Raw genomic sequence first — 20,966 nt, 5'->3', positions numbered from 1 at the left:
TTGTTTATGCTGTGGAACATTTGTTTATTGATGCAATGATGTGCTGCATTTGTCTGTGAAGCTGTGATTCTTTGTCTAAAACACCTGATGGTCTAATAAAGAGCTGAATGACCAATAGTGGAGGTAGGAGAAAGGATAGGTGGGAGTGGCAGGCAGAGAGAATAAATGGCAAGAGAGACAGAGGGTCAAGAAGTGGGAGAGGCCAGCTGCCCAGCTACACAGCAAGCAATGGGGTAAGAATTACAGAAACGTATACAGAAATAGAGAAAGACAGAATCCTAGAGGCAACAGGTAGACAGGATAATTTAAGAAAAACTCGCTAGAATTAAGCCAAGCTAAGGCCGGTCATTTATAAGTAAGAATAAGTCTCCACGTGTGTGATTTATTTGGGAGCTGAGTGGCGGGTTCCCCAAGAGTCAAAAGAGTCAAAGAGTAAAAAAAAAAATCGCCAACTACATGCAAGCATACTTCTCTGGGCTGCGGAGATATAGCTCAGTAGGCAAAGCAAGCAGACTTGAGTTTAATCCCCCAGCACCCATGTATAAAAGCTGGGCTTGGTGGTGCATGCTTAAAATTTCCAGTGCTGGGAAGGTGTGACAAGCAGATCTCTGGGCCTTGCTGACCAGCCAGCTAGACAAATTGGTCTAAGTCAATGGAATAAACCTTGGTATCAAAAAACCCCAAGGTGACTGGAACCTGAGGAATGATATCGAAGGTAGTGGCTTCTACACGTGCAAGTACTCACACATGCAAACACACACAACTCGCGCACACACTCGGAGGGAGGAATGGGGCGGGATGTTAGAAGGAGTGAAGAGGGGGAACTTGTGCTCTTCTCAGGTATAGGTCTCCACACATTTCTCTTCTCCCAGAGGCTGACTTTGTCTCAGCTCTTTCTGCCAATGCAATGATGGGAAATGCTTAGGCAGAGTCCTTAGGTAGTCCATGCTTCTTCACTCCCTTTGCAATTTAATTTAAAGCCTAAATTCTGCGGTAAACCGCCTGTCTGTGAACGCCTGTCTGAGGGTGAGACTAATCTTTCTCTACTTGAAAAATAACCAACACTTACAGCACCATAGTTATGATTATATCACAATAAATATTCTATGCAGGACCAGGAACAGCTCCTTCAAGAAAAATGTGTGGAGACGGGTAATTGGAATGAACTATATGTGTTTTCTCGGAGCCTTGGAAGCAACAGCAAGAACAAAGATCTTCAATCCATTCCCGAGCATGTATTATTCTTTTTCTCTTTTAAAGAACACCATGTAAGGATTTTTGACACCCTCTGCATCATAATGGAAACAACTCTGGAAGAAAAAGCCTCATCACTGCCGTGATGGTCTCTGGTTCCCCTGAATAAAGAGAAACGGCCTAGAAATGTGTTTGTTCATGGGCAATTCTGTATACCAGCTCTTAAGCACTTTTGTCTTATCCTGCTTGTGAATAACTGAGAGGCCAAAGAAATCCCCTCTGTCTGAGCTGCAGATGCCTTGGGAAGAATGGGAGAATGCTAACAAGCTGTTTGAGAACTCTGCCTGCACCTTCAGAGTGATGGCGTCCGCCCACCCCTGTCTAGGCAGGTGGAACTCGGATAATGTGAAGCGGTTGTAAAGACCACTAAAAGTCCAGACTGTTACAACAACAAAATCGACACGAGCCAATGTGACTATGTGACTGGGATGGGTTAGCTCATTCCACAAAAGGGTCAGATTGCCTTTTCACAAAATTTAATGTGTATGTATGCTTGTGTTGTGTGTGTGTCTGTGTAAGCACTTGCGTACACAGGTGTGCCTGTTTATAGAAGCTGAAAGACATCCTTGCCTGTATCCTCAAGCACGCCATTTATCTCCTTTGGGACAGGGTTGCTCATTGACCTGGAGGCTTCCAACTAAGCTAGATTGACTAGTCAGTGAGCTCTAGGGACCTTCTTGTTTCTGCCTCCCTGGTGCCGGGAATTACGTGTCACCATGTCTGGCTGCCTTACGTAGGTTCTGAAGATTTGAACTCAAGTGCTTCTGCTTTCAAGATGGGTGCTTTGTGAGCTGAGCCACCTCTCTTGCTCTCTGTTACCTGTGCTGTTCCCATAGAGGCCCTGATGACAGCAAGCAGCCAGCCCATGGTGTGTGAGGTCATTTATTAGTTTCCTCCAGTTTTCCATTTGCTTTGGATTTCTCTGTGCTGTAAAAACTTTCTGAGCAAAGGAGGTTCCTTGCAGGAATTTGTGGGTATTTTTCCTCCTGGTATTTTTGTTCTCCAGCTTGTTGGGAGGACTGAGGGTATAGATTTGTTTTGTAACTTTAAACAATTGTGTGTGTGTGTATGTGTGTGTGTGTGTGTGCGTGCGCGCGTGTGCATGCATGCGAATGTGCACATAATGTGTGAAATCAAGCACACACGAAGGTCGAAGAACAAACTCTGCTGTCAGTCTTTACCTTCCACCTTGTTGAAGACAGGGTCTCTTGCTCACTGCTGTGGATGCCAGGCAAGCTGACCCAAGAGCTTATGAGTAGCATCCTGTCTCCGCCTCCCATCCCATTAGACCACTGGAATTACATATGGAGTCCTGCTTTACATGGGTTCTGAGGTCCTCGCACTTGCAAGACAAGTGCCTTTTCCACCAAACCATCTCCTCAGCACCATGAGATGGGCTATAACAAGGTCCCTCAGGGACTTATGGACTTGGACTCTTGCATTCTGAACCGTGATGCTCCTGATTGCTGTTCTCAAACAGTAAAAAGATTGCAGGAAGCCCAAAGTTCCTAAGCACTTTCCTTTATCTGAGTCTACCAAAATGGAAGGAGAAGAAAGTCCTTGGTGGGATAATGGCTCCCTGTGGAACCAACCAAGAACATCTAAGTACTTTCAGACTTATATTCAACACTAGAAACTGGGTATTCTCTCCTGCAGAAAGTATACTCATATTCAAACCTTAAGCTTGACTTTCTCTTTTTCTACTTTCTGGGTGCACATGTGGTGTGCATGTGTATGTATATGTATTTTTTCATGTATAGTATCAAATGTGTGTGTGCCTGTGGATGTGGAGGACCACATTTGATATGAAGAATCTTCATCAGTCACTCTTCCCCTTAATCATGGAGACACGAATCTCAGCCAAACCCACAGCTCTTCAGTATGGCAAGTCTTGCTAGCTGACTTGAAGTGAGGATCCCCTGTCTCTGCTTTCTGAGGCTGGAATTCTATAACCTTCTATCCACATTTTCTGTGACTTCCAGGAATCCAAACTCTGATGTTCATATCATGCATATATGGCAGGTGCTTTGACTGTTGAACCATAATCCAGCCCCTTAGTTAGACTTTTATCCTTAGAAATCTATGAATCCAATTCCTGGAATGTCCTGTCAATCTTGTGATAAGGATAACTTGCTTTGTTTCCCAAATATGAAAAATGACCAAGATGAAGGATCTCTAGCTGCTTTTCAATGTTCCATTTAAGCAAAATGGTGGTTTCTCTTCAAACAAAGAAACCATATGGGCCTCTTTCTGGGGATCCCTGGAAGCACTTGCTCCAGTTTTTCTGGTCTTGCATATTAATTTTTCAAAAGATGAAGGCAGTAGACAGACAGTTGACCCTTACTGGCCTCCTACACACACATGACATTCATTTACACAGACATACATGCATACACACATAAAAACAAATAATTTTAAAAAGCAAAAATGAAAAAAAGAAAACCTAGTAAAGGTAACAAATGCCTCTTGGTGTTATTGCATTCTTTTAACTAGAATTTCATGACTATGCCAAAAGACGCAACAGCCTGAAGATAAATACCAGATTGCCTGGGAAGTGATCAGGGAAACACAGAAAGCCTGAGTCTTTAGAGGAGTAACTGGCCTGGGGCAGTGTCTCAAGACCACCCACTAATGACCTGTGTCTCCTTAGGTGAATGCTAAGTGTTTTTCCCACTCAAGTCACTGTTACTGCCTAAAGCATCCTTAAGAGATAGGACAAGCAATGTTCAGTTCAGGCTGGAAGAGCAGAGTCCCTTCGGCAGCAGCAATAGCTGTTTTGACTGTTCACAGGAACAAACCAGATGCCTTAAATGCCTCTGATGCTGAAGTGCTAATATAGCCCAACCTGCCTGGGGCTTGGCTGAGACTGGCCTTAGATTTATGAATAGCCAGCATGATTATATTAATGATAGAAAGTGCAAGGATTTAAGCAACTGGGCAGATTAATAAGAGGCTGGTGAAATAAGGGTAGGCTTGTCCAGGGTAAGAACCCAAGTTGAATCTGTCAAAATCCACATAAAAAAAATAAGCAGGCAAAGTGATAGGCACCGATAATCCTAGCACTGGGAATACAGAGACAGGAGATCCTTAGGGTTTGCTGGCCAGCCACTCTAATTCAAAGAGAAAGTTCCAGGTTCAGTGAGAAAACCTGTCTGTCTAAAAATAAGGAGAATGATTGAGGACGATACCCAACTTCAGTCTCTGGCAATCACATTCATGTTTGTGGACACACAGACACACACACAGACACACAGACACACACACACACACACACACTAGCATAGGGAAAAACAGACAGTAGTGCAATGACTATGTTCTTTTTTTTCTCCTGTAGTGGAATTTATCCAAATCAAGTGGTTTACAAGTCTATCCATGAGCAGCAAGTCTGCATGGCTTGTGTTTTATTAACAATATATCTTCAGCCTTTTGAACTTGTATCTCCTATATGAAAGAGAACTGGGTGAGGTGAAGGTGAATCCTTGGAGGCGGCTATACTTAATGTGAGATTTTCTTTCTTTTCTAGGGAGTCCATGACCACAGCTGGTGTTCTCAGTACAACAGAGTTCGAGGGGATGTGATTAGATAGTGGTGGTCTGGACCTCCAGCTACCTTGACTACCAAGTTACCTGCATGCTGTATGTGTGTTTCTTGAGAACATTCCTATTAAGCCAAGCCAAGTCAGCCTTAAAAGCTGAATGCCACATTAGAAGATTGGGGGTTGGGCAACATTTCAGAGGGATGTCTTAAAAAAACAACTCTTACAACCAGGTGTATGTCAGCTGCTTCAAATTTACCAAAAAGCAAAAAGGATATATTCAATATGTCTTCAGACTGTATTCTTATGCTAAAAAAATCTTTCATGACTACTATAGTATCTATTATTTTACCATACAACTAGTTTGCTTCAATAAACTTGATTCTGTGACTATTTATTTGGTGTCAAAAAATCCATGTTGTGTGTGTGTGTGTATGTATGTGTGTGTGAGAGAGAGAGAGACAGAGAGACAGAGAGAGAGATGGAGAGACAGAGAGACAGATAAGACAGATAGTTGGAAGGAGGGAGGGAAGGAAGGAGCGAGTGTGGGAGGGAGGGAGGGAGGGGAGATACAGAAGGCAGAAAGGAGAGAGTGTACAGGAGAGAGAGGAGACATGAGGAGACATGAGAAGGGATAGAGAATGGAGAGGGGGGGAAGAGACAGAGACAGAGGGGAATATAATGGATTCTTTTAAGCACCTGTGTAGAGAGAATCACGAATGGTCTATCTTTCAATTTCATTAGGAAAATATTACTTAAAACCCTGAAAGGATTTGGTACGGCTTGGTGAGTAATTGACAAAAATAAACTGATTGGTAGGTTCTTCTGTCCAGCACTTGACATCACCCACGCCAACATCAATTAGTAGGAACGCTTTGGAAACGGTGTAGGTGAACCAGACCCCTGGCAGACTTTGGTGCAGACTCCAGTTTGTGGGGTCCCTTCGACACCTCCACTTTAACCCACTCTTACACTAAAGGGTTGCTTTGGACTTCTTTAATCTGTCTTTCTTTCCCAATTGCAAGTGACAAGCTGAATGCCTTTCAGAGAAACTTAGACAATTCATCTGTCTGGGCTGCAGCTCTGCCCACTAACTGCCTTGCCCTCTAAAGATATAAAACTCTGGAGACTCCCCTGCTTGTTCTGTAGCTGAGATACCATCACACGCACAGCCTGGGTGTCTTTACCCATTGCAAAATTAGTCTTCTCACCACTTCTGAACTGTCTTTCTTGCTACCTAAGACCCAAGTGTTTCTCTCTGCCTTACATAAGCATTAAGGGTGCATAAACGCCACTGCTCAGCCTCATACACCTGCTTCCACTAATGCCCTCTGAACGAGCCACCATGGAGGGCAGCCTGGACGGCTAAATGCGTTCATATTCATCCCACGTGCAGCGTGCTCCCACCATGGCCATTTGAGAGCTTTGCCTGGAGCCACCCGCCCCTGGCACTGTCTCCAGTCGAGAACAAGTCCAAGAAATAGAAAAACATAAAAACCTATTGTCCATGTCCAGTGAGAAATGAAACGCATTGGACCAAGCATCACAACTTCCTTAAAATAATACACCTCTTTATCACTTCCACATGGGGATCAGGCTCAGGGCTGGCAAAGTCGTAAACCTTTTGAAATCAATGGCTTGAGCCATCACCACTTGATTCTAACGCATCCTCTTTTTTAAAAGAAGGCAATTTATTACAAACTTTCAATGGCTTCACCTTATCTTCAGCACTAAATTTGGTCCATGTCCTGCTTGGCTTTATAGTCTTGGCGGCAACCAGAGTGTTGCAAGCGATTTATTAATGAGAGAACATGCACAGCCTGAAGTTCTGACTGAAGAAAATAGCTTATGAATTACAGTGTCGCCGCAGCCCAAAGTTTACCTCATCTAGAAAGAATTAATGACACATACCAGATTTCTTTGGCTTGTCCCCAGGCTAGCTCATCCTATTTTCCGTGTTACTTGTTTGTTTTAGGAAAGGTCTCCTTTAGCCCAGGCTGGTCTCAAAGTTGCTATGTAGTCAAGGATGACCTTGAACTTCTGAACCCCCAGCCTCCACTACTTGGAAACTGGGATTACACCAACATGCCTTGTAGGTTTACGTTCAGGAGATTGAACCCAGAATTTCAGTCATGCTAAATCAATGTTCTACCAACTAAATGTTTCCAGGGCTTGTCCCAGATTTGAGGCTCCTACTTATGAATGTGAACCCCCTGGGCGTTAGCAAAGGAAGCGATTGTCTCATCTCCTACCAGTAATTCCTCCCTTTCCTCTGAAACAAAGTCACAACTACAATGGAAACTCCATGGCAGGAAAGAACAAGGCTTCATCTTCTAGAGAATAAATGACATTCAAGGGATAAGCAGGCTGGCCTTCGAAGCTATAATCAGGTTTGGCTTCGGGGGAAAAGGCTACACTTGAGCAGGTATTCATTGGAAATGACACATTTGTCTGGTTTCTGGCTGAAATCTTTCCCCAGGATTCTCTTCATGTGCTCTTTCTTCCCTGCAGCTTTGTCAGGGGAGGAAGGTAATGTGTCAGGATGCTCCAGCCAGTCCAAAAAGCAGCATCTCAAGGTCACAGTCAACTCATCTGTTCAAGGGAAGGGGTGGGCCAAACAGGCTAATGTTGTCCTGTTCTTGGAAAGTCCTACCTCTGAGGGTTCTGGCTTTAAGGTGATGTCACAAGACCTTATCCCAGACAAAGGCTTCAGAAATCAATAACCGCCTACTTATGTCCCCGGGGATTCTTGTTTTAGCCTAAAGGAATTCAGTATGTTCTAAAGAACAAGCAGATGAGTATCTAATGGCTGGATAGCTTAGTATTCTGTACAGAGTACACAGTTAAGGTACATGCCTTCCTCCTCTCACACCTCACTGGACAAGTTTGGTGCAGGGCTTTGCTTTATTGGTCAGTGGGGTTCTAATGCTTACCAGCCCCTCCATGTTCTGCTATACTCTGTAACCTGGATATTTCTAGATGCCTCTCCACATGCATACACTTGCAAGAAGGAAAAAATGTGTCATCAGGAGTTAGCCACTGAAGCAGTACTCATTTACCACCGTAAAACATCAACTGGTCACAAAAGGCCATGGCTGCATGATTTCACTTTCACATAATGTCCAGAATAGACAAATATATAACAGGAGATGAATTAGTGATTTCCAGGGCTGGAGGAGAGGGAAGGTAGGATGGCTGGTAATGGGTATAAAAAGTTTAAAACAGTGAACCTTGTGATACGTGAATTCTATACTAATAAATCTGTTCTTAAGAGATTGGTGAGATAGGTGGGTAAAGGCACTTGCCAACAAGTCTGATGTCTTGAGTTCAATCTCCAAGATGGCGGAAGGAGCGTGATAACTCTCAAAAGTTGTTCTCTCAAAAGTTAACATATGGTTAGATAACAAAATTTTTAAGCATTGTTCTTAAAATTATAAAAGGAGAGCTGTTGAGATAGCTCGGAGTATCAAGTGTTTGTCACAGAAACATGGGGATTTGACTTCTGATCCCCAGCACCTACATAAGGAGAGAAGCAGAGCATTAGGTACCTATAATTCTAGCACTGGTGCTGTGACTGACATAGGAGGATCTCTAGGGCTCACTAGCCAGCCATCTTAGAATCTGTGAGCTCCATGTTCAGTGAGAAGTCCTGTCTCAAATAGAAAGCAGGAGAGAAAGTCACACCCAGTGACACACCTCTGGCCTACACACACACACACACACACACACACACACACACACACACACACCCAATAAACAAACAAACAAATAAAAGCAGGGGGGGGAAGAAAGGAAAAGGCAACACAAAGAAGGTTACCATAGTGATTGGGAAGCCCTGGGAGAAGGATGAGGATTCTGTTCCTCACCCCAGTACAGTCTAGATCAAGTTGCCTACCTAACCTCCTTGGGTGTAAGATTCCCCAATATTATGTCAATATAAAGTCACCGTGAGCCTTGCAGACTAATTCCTGGGACATTATTGTCAGGAATTAAACACTCAATTCAATTCAAGTACCCTCATCAGGAAAAGTAAGTTGAAATAAGACTCCTGGGCCATTCTTTCCATGGGAGCATGGACAGTGTCTACAGCTAGGCCAGGGAGCCTCAGACATGGACTCTTTTTAGATTTTATTTAATTCATCCATTTTTGAGATAGAATTTCATGTAGCTGAGGATGCTCTTGACCTTCTGATCTCCCTACCTCTACCTCCTAAGAGCTTGAATTACAGACATGCCCGATCACACTGATTTTATGTGGTACTGGGAATGGAAACCAGAATCCTGTGTGTAGTACTTAAGTAGTATGCCAACTGAACTACCCCCCCAACCCATTTTTAAAGACCTATTTAGTTATGAGTTTTCTGTTAGCACAGGCTTCATTCTCCTACTGTCTTAGCGAAGAATGCAGGCAGCCTGTCTTTGTGTTTTTTAGGGGAAGAAGCTCTGCTCCTAGCACACACTTCTCAAGCATGAAAAGTCTGGGGTGTGACACTCTCTCAATTAATGGAACCGAGGCTGTTTCATCAGGCGAGCACTGTGCTGGTCAGTTTTAAATGTCAACGTGCCACAATCTAGAGTCACCCAATAAAAGAGTCACGACTGAGGAGCTATATCCGTCAGCTTGTCTGTGGGTGACTGTCCTGACAGAAGTAGGGAAAACCACCCTGGATAGTGGGTGGCACTAATCTGGGATGAGTAGGAGCAGTGAGTCAATAGGCTTCATTGCTCTGTTCGAGGCAGTGGGTGTAAGCAGCTGAGCTGAGTCTCTGCCTCAATGTCCCCTCAGTGTTGGACTGGGACCTGGAACTTTAAGCTGGGTAGACCCTTCCTTTCCAAAACTGTTCTTGGTCAGGGCTTTTTATTGCAGCAACAGAAGTCATACTAGGACAAGCACAGAAGGAGGAATTAAGGATGTTCCCTCTTGCATACTGGACTAAGAAGCCTTTACCTGGCTTGGGAACTATAACCTAAGTCAGTTTTTTTAAATGAAGGAAGAATGGATCTAGGAAAGGAAGGAGGGATACACAACCCAAGAGGATGCAGATTTGGTCTTTTGGGGGAATACGTAATGGAAGCCGATATCCCTTCCACACTTCAAAGGCAGCGGTGTGTTTTGTTTTCATACTTCATCTCCTTTCCACTTGGGAAACGGGGGCTAGCTTTGAAGCCTCCGTGTTTAAACTCATTAAGAAAACCATCAATGATGGAAGCTTTCATGCAACTGCGGTGGGAGGAATTAGCGTGATGGGGAGAGCAGGATCAATCTTCAGGCCTTTCATCTGCTAAGATGGGAGGTCAGCCCCGGCTGCCTGTTCAGCTGGAAACTTAACATAAACAAGTGCTCCACTTACTGGAGAGTCCAAGGGACCAAAGGCCTGTGATAAGTGTCCCGCCAATCCTCCCCAGAAGCCAGATTTGCCTACTGCATTATCAAGATGGATAGAGATTGGGAGAGCGCAGTGGGCAAGTTGATTGGCAAAACGTCTTGCCCCAAAGAGATAGGTGGTTTATTTAGCATCCCAGGAGGAAAAGGGGCAGGGTATCAATGTTACTAGCACAGACTCCCTTACTTTGTAGTTCATAACTTTACTCAGGTTGACTTGGAAGACTTCTTAGTAAGCCAGGTATTCGTATATGTGAATATCTATGTGTGAACATTTGATGTTGGAATCCACCCCCTTGTGTGTATAAGGGTCATATAACAGCCCAGACTGTCATTCTTTGGGCGTTTTCTACGTTGTTTATTGAGAGAGGGTCTCTCACTGGCCTGGGACTTGCCTTCCACACAGATGAGGCTGACCAGCAAGCCCCAGAGTATCCACCTCTATTACCCCCACACACCAGAATTAGAAAAGCTTGACACCAAGCATATCAGGAATGTTTCCATTTTTGTTTTTTGCTTGTTTCAATCATAGGATCTGGGAATTGAACTCAGGTCCCCATGTTCATGCTTATGTGGCAGGGACATTATCAGCTGAGCTATTGTCAGAGCCTGGGAGTCATTTTTATTTTAACATTTTTCCTTTCACTTAATTGTTTTCTTGGTGAACATTAAATTATGGTGATTAAAAATATTTTATTGTATTTCCTCCTCTTGGATGTTTGTGTGCAGAGGAACTTGCAGTTTGTTCCTTCCACCACATAGACTCCAGGGATCAAATCCAGATAGCCAGACTTGGGAGCAAGTGTCTTTCCACACTGAGCTGTCTCCCGGGTCCTAGAGTAGATTATAAACGTTTTGTCTTCCAGTTAATTTGTATTCTCTGTGATCCATCTGACTGATTCAAACTGAGGTTACAGGTAAGAGAAGAGAACTTCCAGGGGTTGTCGAAAAAGAGACCACAGGAACCCCTGAGGAAGAGGAAGGACGACGCGGGATCGCTAAGGGATGGGTTAGCAGTGGGAGGAGCTTATTGCCAAGCCTTACTGCCTCAACTGGATCACTCCAGAATCCACATGGTGGAAGCAGAGAACTGATTTCTGTGAGCTAACTGTGATCTCCACAGGAACACTGTGGTGCATTGGTGTACACACACACACACACACACACACACACACACACAAGTGATGGCAAGACGGGAGGTAGAAACAGGCTGATCCCTGGAAGCTTGATTGCCAGCACGGGGAGCAAATTTATTAAAGTACCAGGCCAATGAAGGACTCCATTTCAAACAAAAGATAGAAAGTGCCTGAGGAACTATACCCGAGGTTATTTTTTAGTCTTCACACAAGAGCTGTGCATACATGTACCCACAGAAACATGTGAGCACAGGAACATGAATTCACATGCACACAAACAAGAATTATGGCTACGGATTATCATAAGAAACACAGGGAATGACAAAATAGTAAGTGCACATACATATGCCATTCTGTGTGGTGTTTGCGTGCATATGTATCATTTTGTATGTATAAATATTTGTGTGTGTATGGTACATATATTTATGCATGCATGTGTGAATATATGTGGGGACATGTGTCTGTGTGCATGTGAATGAAAATCAGAAGAGGCCCTTGGGTGTCCTCTACTTAATTCTGCCTTATTTCCTAGCAACAGTGTCTCTTACTGAATCTGGATGTCATATTTCAGGTAAGCTGGCTTGTGACTGAGATCTTAGATCTGTCTCTACTCTTTAGTGCTAGAGTTACAGGAAGTGTGGTCACATCAGGCTTTTGTTTCTCTGTTTTGACACAGGGGCTCACTAGGCAGCCTTGGCTGTCCTGGAACTCATTATTCAGGCCAGGTTGTCCCACAACTCAGAGATCCACCTGTCTCTGCCTCCCAAGTGCTGGGATTTAAGTCTTGCACCACAATGCCCTGCTTTTTACTTGGCTGTCGGGATCTGAACTCAGGTTCTCATGCTGACGTGACCAGTGTTCTTACCCACTGAGCCATCTCCCCAGTTCCCTCCTGTGTATAGCTTTAAAAGCCAACAAATCGATGAACATCCATACTGTGATATAAAATTCATAAGCAGAGTAGGCTTCCTTTCTGACAAGCCCACTAGGACAAACAAGGTAAAACCTGGTAAAATTAAGCACAGCCAGACTTGAAAAAACATTGGTTTTCTCAAGCAGCTACCTTTGTCTTTACCAGGAGCAGATGTCCATCCATCCCTCTGTTGCTATCCCTCATTTAGCTCATGAGAAAATAAGACATGAAACGAACCTAGCCAAAGCCTGAAGCCATCCTTGTCTAACTTAATGAGCAACTAACTAATCCAAAAGGAAAACAGCCATTCCTTATCCAGCCATAATGGAGATGCAAGATGGCATGTAAATCAGTAACTCTCGTATTGCAAAACAGACAAATAGATTAATGCATATTGCAAGGATGGGTGAGGCGATCGATCAGGTTACCGATTCAGACCATGAACTTTCTCTCAATATACTGCATTTAACTTTTAAATAAGGTTTAGGAGAACCTGTAACACTTTGCTCACTGACAGAGCTATATTTTAGGAAGGGCAGAAATTGGCTAGTCTATAAAAATTAAATTATGCCCCTTTCACTGTATCTAGTCAAGAGGAAAAACTCTAATTACAAGATTGCACTGTCAAACAAATGCAAATTCGTATTCTTTATATCCTGGTTTAAAAATTCATACTGGAAGGTTGGGGGGAGGCCCCTCTTCTGAAATGAAAATCAATATTTGAAATATTTTTATGGAATGCCATGATAAATAAGCAAAACAAATGTGATTCTCAAGGACGCCACATAGAAACACCAGCCCATGAAGAGCAGAGCTGGTAGGGGAGTCATTAGTCATGCAAACATTTAACCATCAATTAGGAAGGACAAGGAAACTTCTCTTCCCTGTAACCCACACTTTATTATTCCAGAAATGATCAAGGGGTAGAGAGCACCCAGAGATAACCTCAGATCCTAATAGAAGCACCTCTCTAGATGACAGGCAAAGGTTAATTTTAAGTATACCTCCATGGAAATTAAATTACCTTCCTCAAAATTCCTAGGAGCTGGCTTTGCAGACCTAAGTCAGAGAAGAAAACTGAAGGCCTGGGCATAATATATTGCTGGTATTGGGGGATGGAGCAGGCAAGGAGACTGTCTTTCATTACTGTTTAATGTCAAGTTAGGTTAGTTCATTAGTCTGTTTAAAGCCTTGGTATTTCTACAGCTGTTGAAAAATGCCAGTCCACTCGATACTCAAACTTTCTGATTCTTTCAATATCCACTTTGTGGTCTATCCACTTGGCCTGCCAGATGAACTTGACAGACATAAAAAAATAATCCCTCAGTCCTTAGAATTTTGCCCGTGGGGGTATGTGGTGTCATATTTCCCTCTGTCAGAGGCTGGCTGGTGGCATCACAGCAAATGCGTTTGGCCAGGGAGGAAGAACTTGTGAAGGGCCATATAGTGACAATGGACTGGTGGACTAGGGCCGGGCACATAACTTTGTAAAGATCTTCATTTGTTTCTTTATAAGATAGAAAGGGTAGTTCAAATCAGTAGCTCAACATGGGGCATGCCAGAGTCTCTCCAAGAGCTTAGAAATGACCCATGGCCACACAGACACACACAGAAGAGCATCTTCAAGGGGAAGGGACGGTCAGGTAAAGTTCAAAGGAACTTCAGGAAAACACCTACATTACATGCTCTTAGGATAGAATTCCTGGGCCTTTTCAGCTCTGCTGCACCAAGAGTCTCACCTCCGTCTACGTCCTGAAACAATTCGGATTTTGATTCCTAATGGGACCACTTACCAGGCGCTGCTAGCTTTCTGGAGGTTGAAGTTGACAAAGCAATAGAATCACAGGCCAGCTGGTTGAAGTTCAGTCATTATGAAGAGATCTCACATAATGAAGAGTCTCACATTTCAGGAGACACCACAGGCTAGTGCTAAGGGATGAGCCAGATACACAGTACATACAATGAAAGTTAGCCCATGCTGCCACGGTTTTATTATATTGTGGTCACTTAGCAACCAAAGTTGCTCTCGATCCTTGTTGGCAAAAGAATAAAGAAAAAAGAATCGAACTGACTGGTCTATAACAATTACATGAAATTTAATATGGAATGCCTTCAAGATATCAGTCCCAAAACATTGCTTTCTATTGAGGGAAAAACTAAGTAAATAAAAAGTAAACAACTACCACCAACGGAAACAATAACCACATTTGCCAGGCTTCCGAGGAATTCCTGCTCAGAATGCCTTGCATTTATTTACAACCAGTATGCATCCCTGTAATGGTTAGTGTCAACTTGACAGAATCTAGAATCATCCAGCAGACAGGGCCTCTGGGTATGGCTGTGGGGGGTTGCCTGCATGTTACTTTACATGGCAAGACTCACAGTAGTCATTAAGCATCCCTGACTGTTCCTGGACTGTCGTAATGGAGAAGGACAGTGAACACTAGAGCATGCATTACTCTGTTCCTGGGTGTGTGTGATACGACCAGTTCCCTCAAGCTCTTGCTGCTGTGACTATGACAGACTGGATGGTGCCTTGAACTGTGAGTTAAATACAAAGTCCACCTTAAGTTTCTTTTGTCGGTCTACTCTGTTACAGCAACAGGAAACAAATGAGCAAAAACTAAGATCTCCCCATAACTGGTTTTCCCGTCGGATTCATTAAGTGTTGCTGTGTCTTTACTAAAGCTGGGAACACTGGGAATGCTGGAGATTAGTGAGCAAGAGTGCTTGCTGCATAAACATCAAGACCTGAGTTCAGATCCCACCATCCATGTTTAAAAAATCAAAAAAAGTTAGGTGTGGCCATGTATGCCAACAACCCCACGGCTATGGGGGAATGAGACAAGAGAACCACTAAGGCTTGCTGGTTGCCGGAGTAGCTCCACAATCAGTGAGAAACCTTGTCTTAAGGGAAAAAGTGGAGGGTGATAAAGGTGGATGTCTTCCTGGCTACCACTTGCTCCTGCATGACTGTGTGTATATCCATAGGAAACACACGCCTATAGAGTACACACACACATATATGCCACACACACTCTCAGAAACACACACACACACACACACACACATACACACACACACTGCTTTGAGCTTCATTTATCTTCACATTTAGACCTCTGGCCTATGTCCTATACCCTGTGGTCACTGACACCTTGTTTGGAGACAAGAAGCAACTTGACTGTGTCACTAGAAAACAAGCAGCCTAAACCAGGGACTTCCTTCAGGACGAACTGAAAACATTCTGTGGGTAATACGGAAGTTATAGGGTGCATCCTGCTTTTCTATAGTATGGTTTGCAGAAGAGGAAGAAGCAAGATGAACACTAGCACTTGGATGGGAGTGTGTGACTGTCATCTCAGAGGTATACAGGGACCGGGGTGTTTCTCAGAAGTACCAGTTTGTGAAGCACAAGCCCCAGTAAGCAATGGCCTTGAGGATTCTGAGGAAGTTCTTAACCATGCTAACACCTCCCATCATGTCTGCCTCAAACATATTTCATGGAAGAGGGCTTCAGATACACGAAGAGCAAGAAATGTTTGGCTCAGGTAAAACACAGTGCAAAGAAAATCACTCATAAAAATTAATTCCCATCTATCTTAGCTGCAGAATCATCATTAATTTTTTTGTGTTGTCCTACTGTTTTTAATAGCAGGAATACCAGATGCTAAAATAATGCATGTTTTTTGGGGGGGGCAGGGGGTACATTATTCTTGAGAGTGGTTGTATCTTAGACTTCCCACAAGAGCGATTTTAGTACAAAGGACCCACACTCAAGCCAATAATGCACTACAAAGAACAGCCTATGAAGACATACACAAAGGGCTTCAGGAAATGGCTCAGCAGACTAAAGTTCAGATCCCAAGCACACATGTAAATGTCAGCAGGGCAACTGGGTTGCCTGCTTGTAACCCCAGCTCTTGGAGACAGAGATCTGGGACCTTTGGAACAAGTTGTCTTGTTAGAATTGGTGAGCTCTGGGTTCAAGTAAAAGACTCTGCCTCAATATATAAGATGGAGCACAAGGAAGACAAGGATATCAAGCTCTTGTGTCCACGCATGCCAATATATATCTACATAGGTGTGAATACCACATACACATAACATGCCAAAAAAAGTGTGTATGTAACTACATGTACTCATGCGCCAACACATGTGAATGTCTATGCACATATACATGATTACCACACACACATACACAAGCAAACACATCACACACACACACACACACACACACACCCTCACATCATAGCCCAGTGTTATGGAGAGCTGGCAGATATGCTCCCTAAGCAACCAAGATGTTAACAAGATACCTTCACATCCTACCCCTGAGGAAACTGCTTTGCCAAGGTACAGTCTTCAATGCTAGATTGCCTGCACTGTTTTGCCAGAGAGTTAGGTGAATCAATTGTTCCAATCACTCCAAGGAGCTCTGTGAGCATCTAGTTGGACTAAAAAGGAACAAGGCTCACTCAGTGTCATTTATCCCAAGATGGCACTTCCCTTCTTTTCAACAGCCTTTGAACGGTGAAGTTTCAACTTGACCTTGGAATCAAAGCAGTAGGTTCATTTATTTTCTACAAGCCCTGGTTCCATTTTGGGGTGAGTTTTTAATTCTAACTCGAGGGTGGGTGGGATTCTACCTCTCAAAAGACTTATTAGCTAGAGTGAAGTCTGTTTCATCTAACTCCCTTCTTCAGCAGCATAACACATAGCGTCCAGGCTTTTTTGCTCAGATAGCCAATAGCTAGTAGGCTGCTGGGGGCATCGGCTGCAGGGGGCGGGGTTGCAATCCTTCCCGTGAAAGATCTTAGCAATTTGTGCCTGGAATTTGATGCATTAGTTCTAAAATTAAATAAAGATCCTATAGTGTTCTTCAAAGAAATATGGTGTGGCGCTATGACAAAACACATTTTTCAAGTTCTGACCTCTGGGAACTTCAAGTAGCTTCATATTTCAGGCTGACATCGCTCACAGGCTACTGTCTAGCTGTTCGAGCTGGGACCAGTTATCCATATATATATATATATATATATATATATATATATATATATATATATTCACCACGCTGATCAGGAAGGTGAAAGGAGTAAAGGGGAAATAAAAGAAGAAAGCAAGCTGATTTACAATGATTCCTCCAGCCTTCCCCTCCAGAGTCCCTTGGGGAGAGGGCCTAATAATTAACTCTAATGAGGTTAAAGTAACTTCCAACTCTTTGTTTTGCCAGAACAGTAAAAAAGTCTCTCTCTCTCTCTCTCTCTCTCTCTCTCTCTCTCTCTCTCTCTCTCTCTCTCTCTCTCTCTCTCTCTCTCTCTCTCCTCCCTCCCTCAGTGTGTGTGTAAGTACATGTGTGCATGCTTCATGCACGCATGTATGTTAAATCAGTCAGTGTCTTTTGCTGTAATTTAACACCCTCCATCTCCAGTCCTAGACCGCGGTTGGAGGGGGAACAGGGACCCAGCTTACCCGCACTTTGCTCCATCACTTCTTTCTGACACATGTCTTGAACGTTCACGGTGCAATTTACGATGAACTCGGGGGATGAGCAGTCGTTGTTCAGCTGGAATTCTTCACACTGGTAGCACTGAATTTGCAGCGCTAGCCCTGCGGGACAGATGAGGATGGGTTCAGAAGCTCTACTTAAGATCTGGCTTGCTTAGAGCACAGCCTGGCTGGCGAGTATCGCTGTGTACAGCCCGGCACAACAAGAGCTTTTGGCCTCTGCATCCGAATCTTCAGTAGGGTTGGCAGTGCCTGAAGCCGGCAGGGGGCGGCGGCACCAATTCCCAGGGTCTAGAAGGATAAAGCCCTGTCAGAGAACCCCAAATTCCTCCTCTACACACAAACAGCTCCGATAACACCCACCCCCAGGCCTTTCTGCAAGTCGTTGGAAAGGCAAGGGCGAGAGTTTAAACCCTAGATCAAAGTAGCTGGGTACAAGCTTCATCTCCTGTCTGAGTCTAATTGCTAATTGGTTACAAATTGGTTAATTACTATTTTGGCACCATTCATAATTACATTCACTGGCGCCTTTTCAGTTTTATTTATTTAATCATGGAAGTCAGCATTCGTTCTCTGGGGGCTCTGAGGCTTCCTTGCGACCACCCTGCAACCTGGGAGGAGGCGATGGACGCTAAGTGTCCAGAGCCTCAAGTCCTCCAGCTGGTTCAGCGTCCTCTCTTGTGATCAGTGAGGGAGGCAGCTGCCGAGGGTTGGAGAGTACGTGGTGTGTGGTGTGTTTGTGCGCGGCGCCCTCCCAGAGACCGCTACACTACAGCCCCTTTAGACCTGGTCTCTCCACACCCTCCCCGCTTAAAAAAAGAACATGGCTGTTGGGGAGGTGGGGGAACAAAAAACAAACTCTGATAGCTGAGAGTCTATGATCAGGGACTAGTAGGTTCAGCCTTACCGTATCTTCCCGGTTGCTCTCCTCGGATCTGGGAGCTTCTCTTTGGACTCCATGCCAGCCCTCAAAGTCCCCTTTCTAGCACCCCACGGATCGTACTCAAAGCACAGATAACTCAGCCTGGGAGAGCCGTCCCCCGCCCCCAGCCGCAGGTTGTCCGGTGTGTCGCTCACCTGCCCGCGTTGTTGCTCCCTTGGGTGGTCACAAACACTTGGTAACTTGAGTGAGGTTGGAGGTTTGTAGCCCCTATTCCTCTCTCCCGGCCCAAAGACCCTCCCTACACCCAGCTCTGCAACCCCGACTGTGTACCCCAAGCAGCTGCAGCCTAGAGTCGCGCCAATCTGCTGCTCTCCTGCAGCGCGGGACTTGGAGAGCGTCCCAGTCTGGCGCCTCTGGGTCTCAGTTTCCAGCACCAAACTCCCACTGGGTAGCCCCAGAGCAGCGTGGACCCCAGCTGGGCGCACTGGGGGTAAAGCAGGGACGCTCGGCGAGATGGCATGAGCGTGTCTGGCCAGGCTGCTGGCCTCTTCATCTTCTTACCTGGAAGCCAGAACAATCCGCAAAAAGTTGCTGCGATGCCGAGAACCCACATCCTCCCGGATCGGCAGGACCGGGAGCGGGCAGGAGCATCAGAGACCGCGACTGCAGAGGAGGCGACAGCAGCGGAGGCTGTCCGGGCCGCAGCGACTGTAGCTGCCGAGGCTTGCGCTGCTGCTGCCGCCCAGGCGACGGCTGCCACCGAGAGGAGCCGCAGGTGTCGCCCGCGGCGCCCGCATCGCCCGCGCCCGGGACTCCCAGAGGCTGGTCCCAGGCTCCTCGGCTTCGCGCTCCCTGGGGCGGAGCGCAGCGCCTCTGGAGGAGTTGGCTGCTGAGGCTTGAAGAACTACTGGCGATCCGGAGCACCCAAAAAACTCTCGCCTCTTCTGCCCCCACCCCTCCCACTCCGGGTACCACGTGACGGCTGCTGAGTTGTGGCGGGGGTGGAGGGCGGGGAAGGCTGGGACTATCTCTCTACTGTCCCCACCCCCTTCTGCCACCCTTTTAGCCTACCTCCTCTAGTTCCTCGGAAAAGAGCGTCTGTAGCGGTCGGGAGCAGTCCTTTACAGAGGTTAGGAATACAGAGGCGACTAGGGCGCAGCAGGTGCCACCCGGACTGGACCTGTCTTATGAGAACTCGGAGATCGGAGGGCTTGGCTGGGTGGGCCTGGGCACACTGGGCGAGCCTTCCCTTCCAGGTGTTCTGTTCCCTCCCAGTGCTAACTAGTAGTCCTGCAATTGGGTCTCGCCCACCCTTTCCGGGGTCTTCTATCACCCGCCACCCTCTGAGTGACTGTCTGGGATAGGGTGAAGAGGAATTTCCGTGCACCTGGAAAAGTTGCACAGTCGCAAGTTCCCTGGGGTGTCCGGTGCAGCAGCGCATCTTCCTGGAGAAACCCACAACATAGGTCACCCTGGTCTTCTGGCAGAAAGCCTGCGAGTGCGATGGTGACCCTACCGCAGGTGGCTTGCTTGGCCAGACCATCCTCTCACCGCTGGAGGATGCATTGACACAGCACTGGTCGCCTAGCCCAGAAAATAAGCTACCCTGGTGAGTGGACACTGGGGTCTGTGCTGTCTTTCACTGAAAAGCAAATGGGGCTGCCAGCTCCCCCAAGCCACCAGCTGAGTATGCACTCCTTACAGAGCTCTGCACGCCTAGGACTTGTTCATCGACTGCCTCCCTCTTCCGCCACCCCCCTTTCAGACAATTCCAAGCGACCCACCTTGCATATTCCCGGGACACCGCGGTGCTATTTTTCCTTCCTGGTGGAGATTTGCAGAAGGGTGTGCTGTGCAAAGAGCTGGCAACCGAAGCTCTTAGTGCCCCCGCCCCCAGCCCCGCGCGTTTCCACCCCCACCCCGGATTTGGGAGCCTCAGTGGAAACCAGTGGCTAAGCGTCACCCCTCTCCTGCGGTGCCTCCCGAGGGGAAGTGCTCTCAGGCTAGGCTATGATCATTTATTTCCCCACCCTGCCAGCAGAGCAGGTCTGGAAGAGGCATAAATGACTTTCTTGTAATTCCTCTGCAGAGATCGGTCCATAGCTGCCTCGGGCTTATTCTCCCCCACCCCCTTGCTTTCATTTCCAGCTGGTTAACTCCTTGGGGGAGAAAGGGATGCTTTGACCATCTCTTGTTTGTCTGCAGTGTGATCTTAACAATTGTTCGAATTACTATTACAGGAGCAAAGGGGCCAGCTTATTTATTCCTTCAGGGAAACCTATTCACAGAGCAAGCTCGGGTCGCAATTAAAATTATCACGGGACCAATCACTCCTTGAATAAAGTTCTTTTCTGCTCTTG

The 20,966-nt window shown here is 45.7% G+C and overlaps 1 protein-coding gene across 3 annotated transcripts in view; it reads right to left on the bottom strand.

Annotated features, from left to right (window-relative positions):
* Lypd1 (LY6/PLAUR domain containing 1) overlaps positions 1-20,493 on the bottom strand; it is a 45,425-nt gene extending 24,932 nt beyond the window's left edge. Inside the window, exons 1-4 of one of the 3 annotated variants that reach the window (XM_040738965.1) lie at positions 20,391-20,493; positions 19,678-20,051; positions 19,168-19,479; positions 17,688-17,825 (exon numbers count right to left, since the gene is read on the bottom strand). In XM_040738965.1, coding sequence (XP_040594899.1) covers positions 17,688-17,825; positions 19,168-19,479; positions 19,678-20,047 — 820 coding nt within the window. In that variant the 5' untranslated portion in view covers positions 20,048-20,051; positions 20,391-20,493. Of the gene's footprint in view, positions 1-17,687; positions 17,826-19,167; positions 19,649-19,677; positions 20,191-20,390 lie in introns of those variants that run through there. The other 2 variants (XM_040738964.1, XM_040738966.1) reach the window with 2 other exon arrangements.
* Between the last annotated feature and the right edge of the window lie 473 nt (positions 20,494-20,966).

This window comes from Mesocricetus auratus, unplaced genomic scaffold (assembly GCF_017639785.1).
Source record: "Mesocricetus auratus isolate SY011 unplaced genomic scaffold, BCM_Maur_2.0 Super-Scaffold_100676, whole genome shotgun sequence".
Classification (NCBI taxonomy): domain Eukaryota; kingdom Metazoa; phylum Chordata; class Mammalia; order Rodentia; family Cricetidae; genus Mesocricetus; species Mesocricetus auratus.
This window is presented reverse-complemented; position numbering and strand designations above follow the sequence as displayed.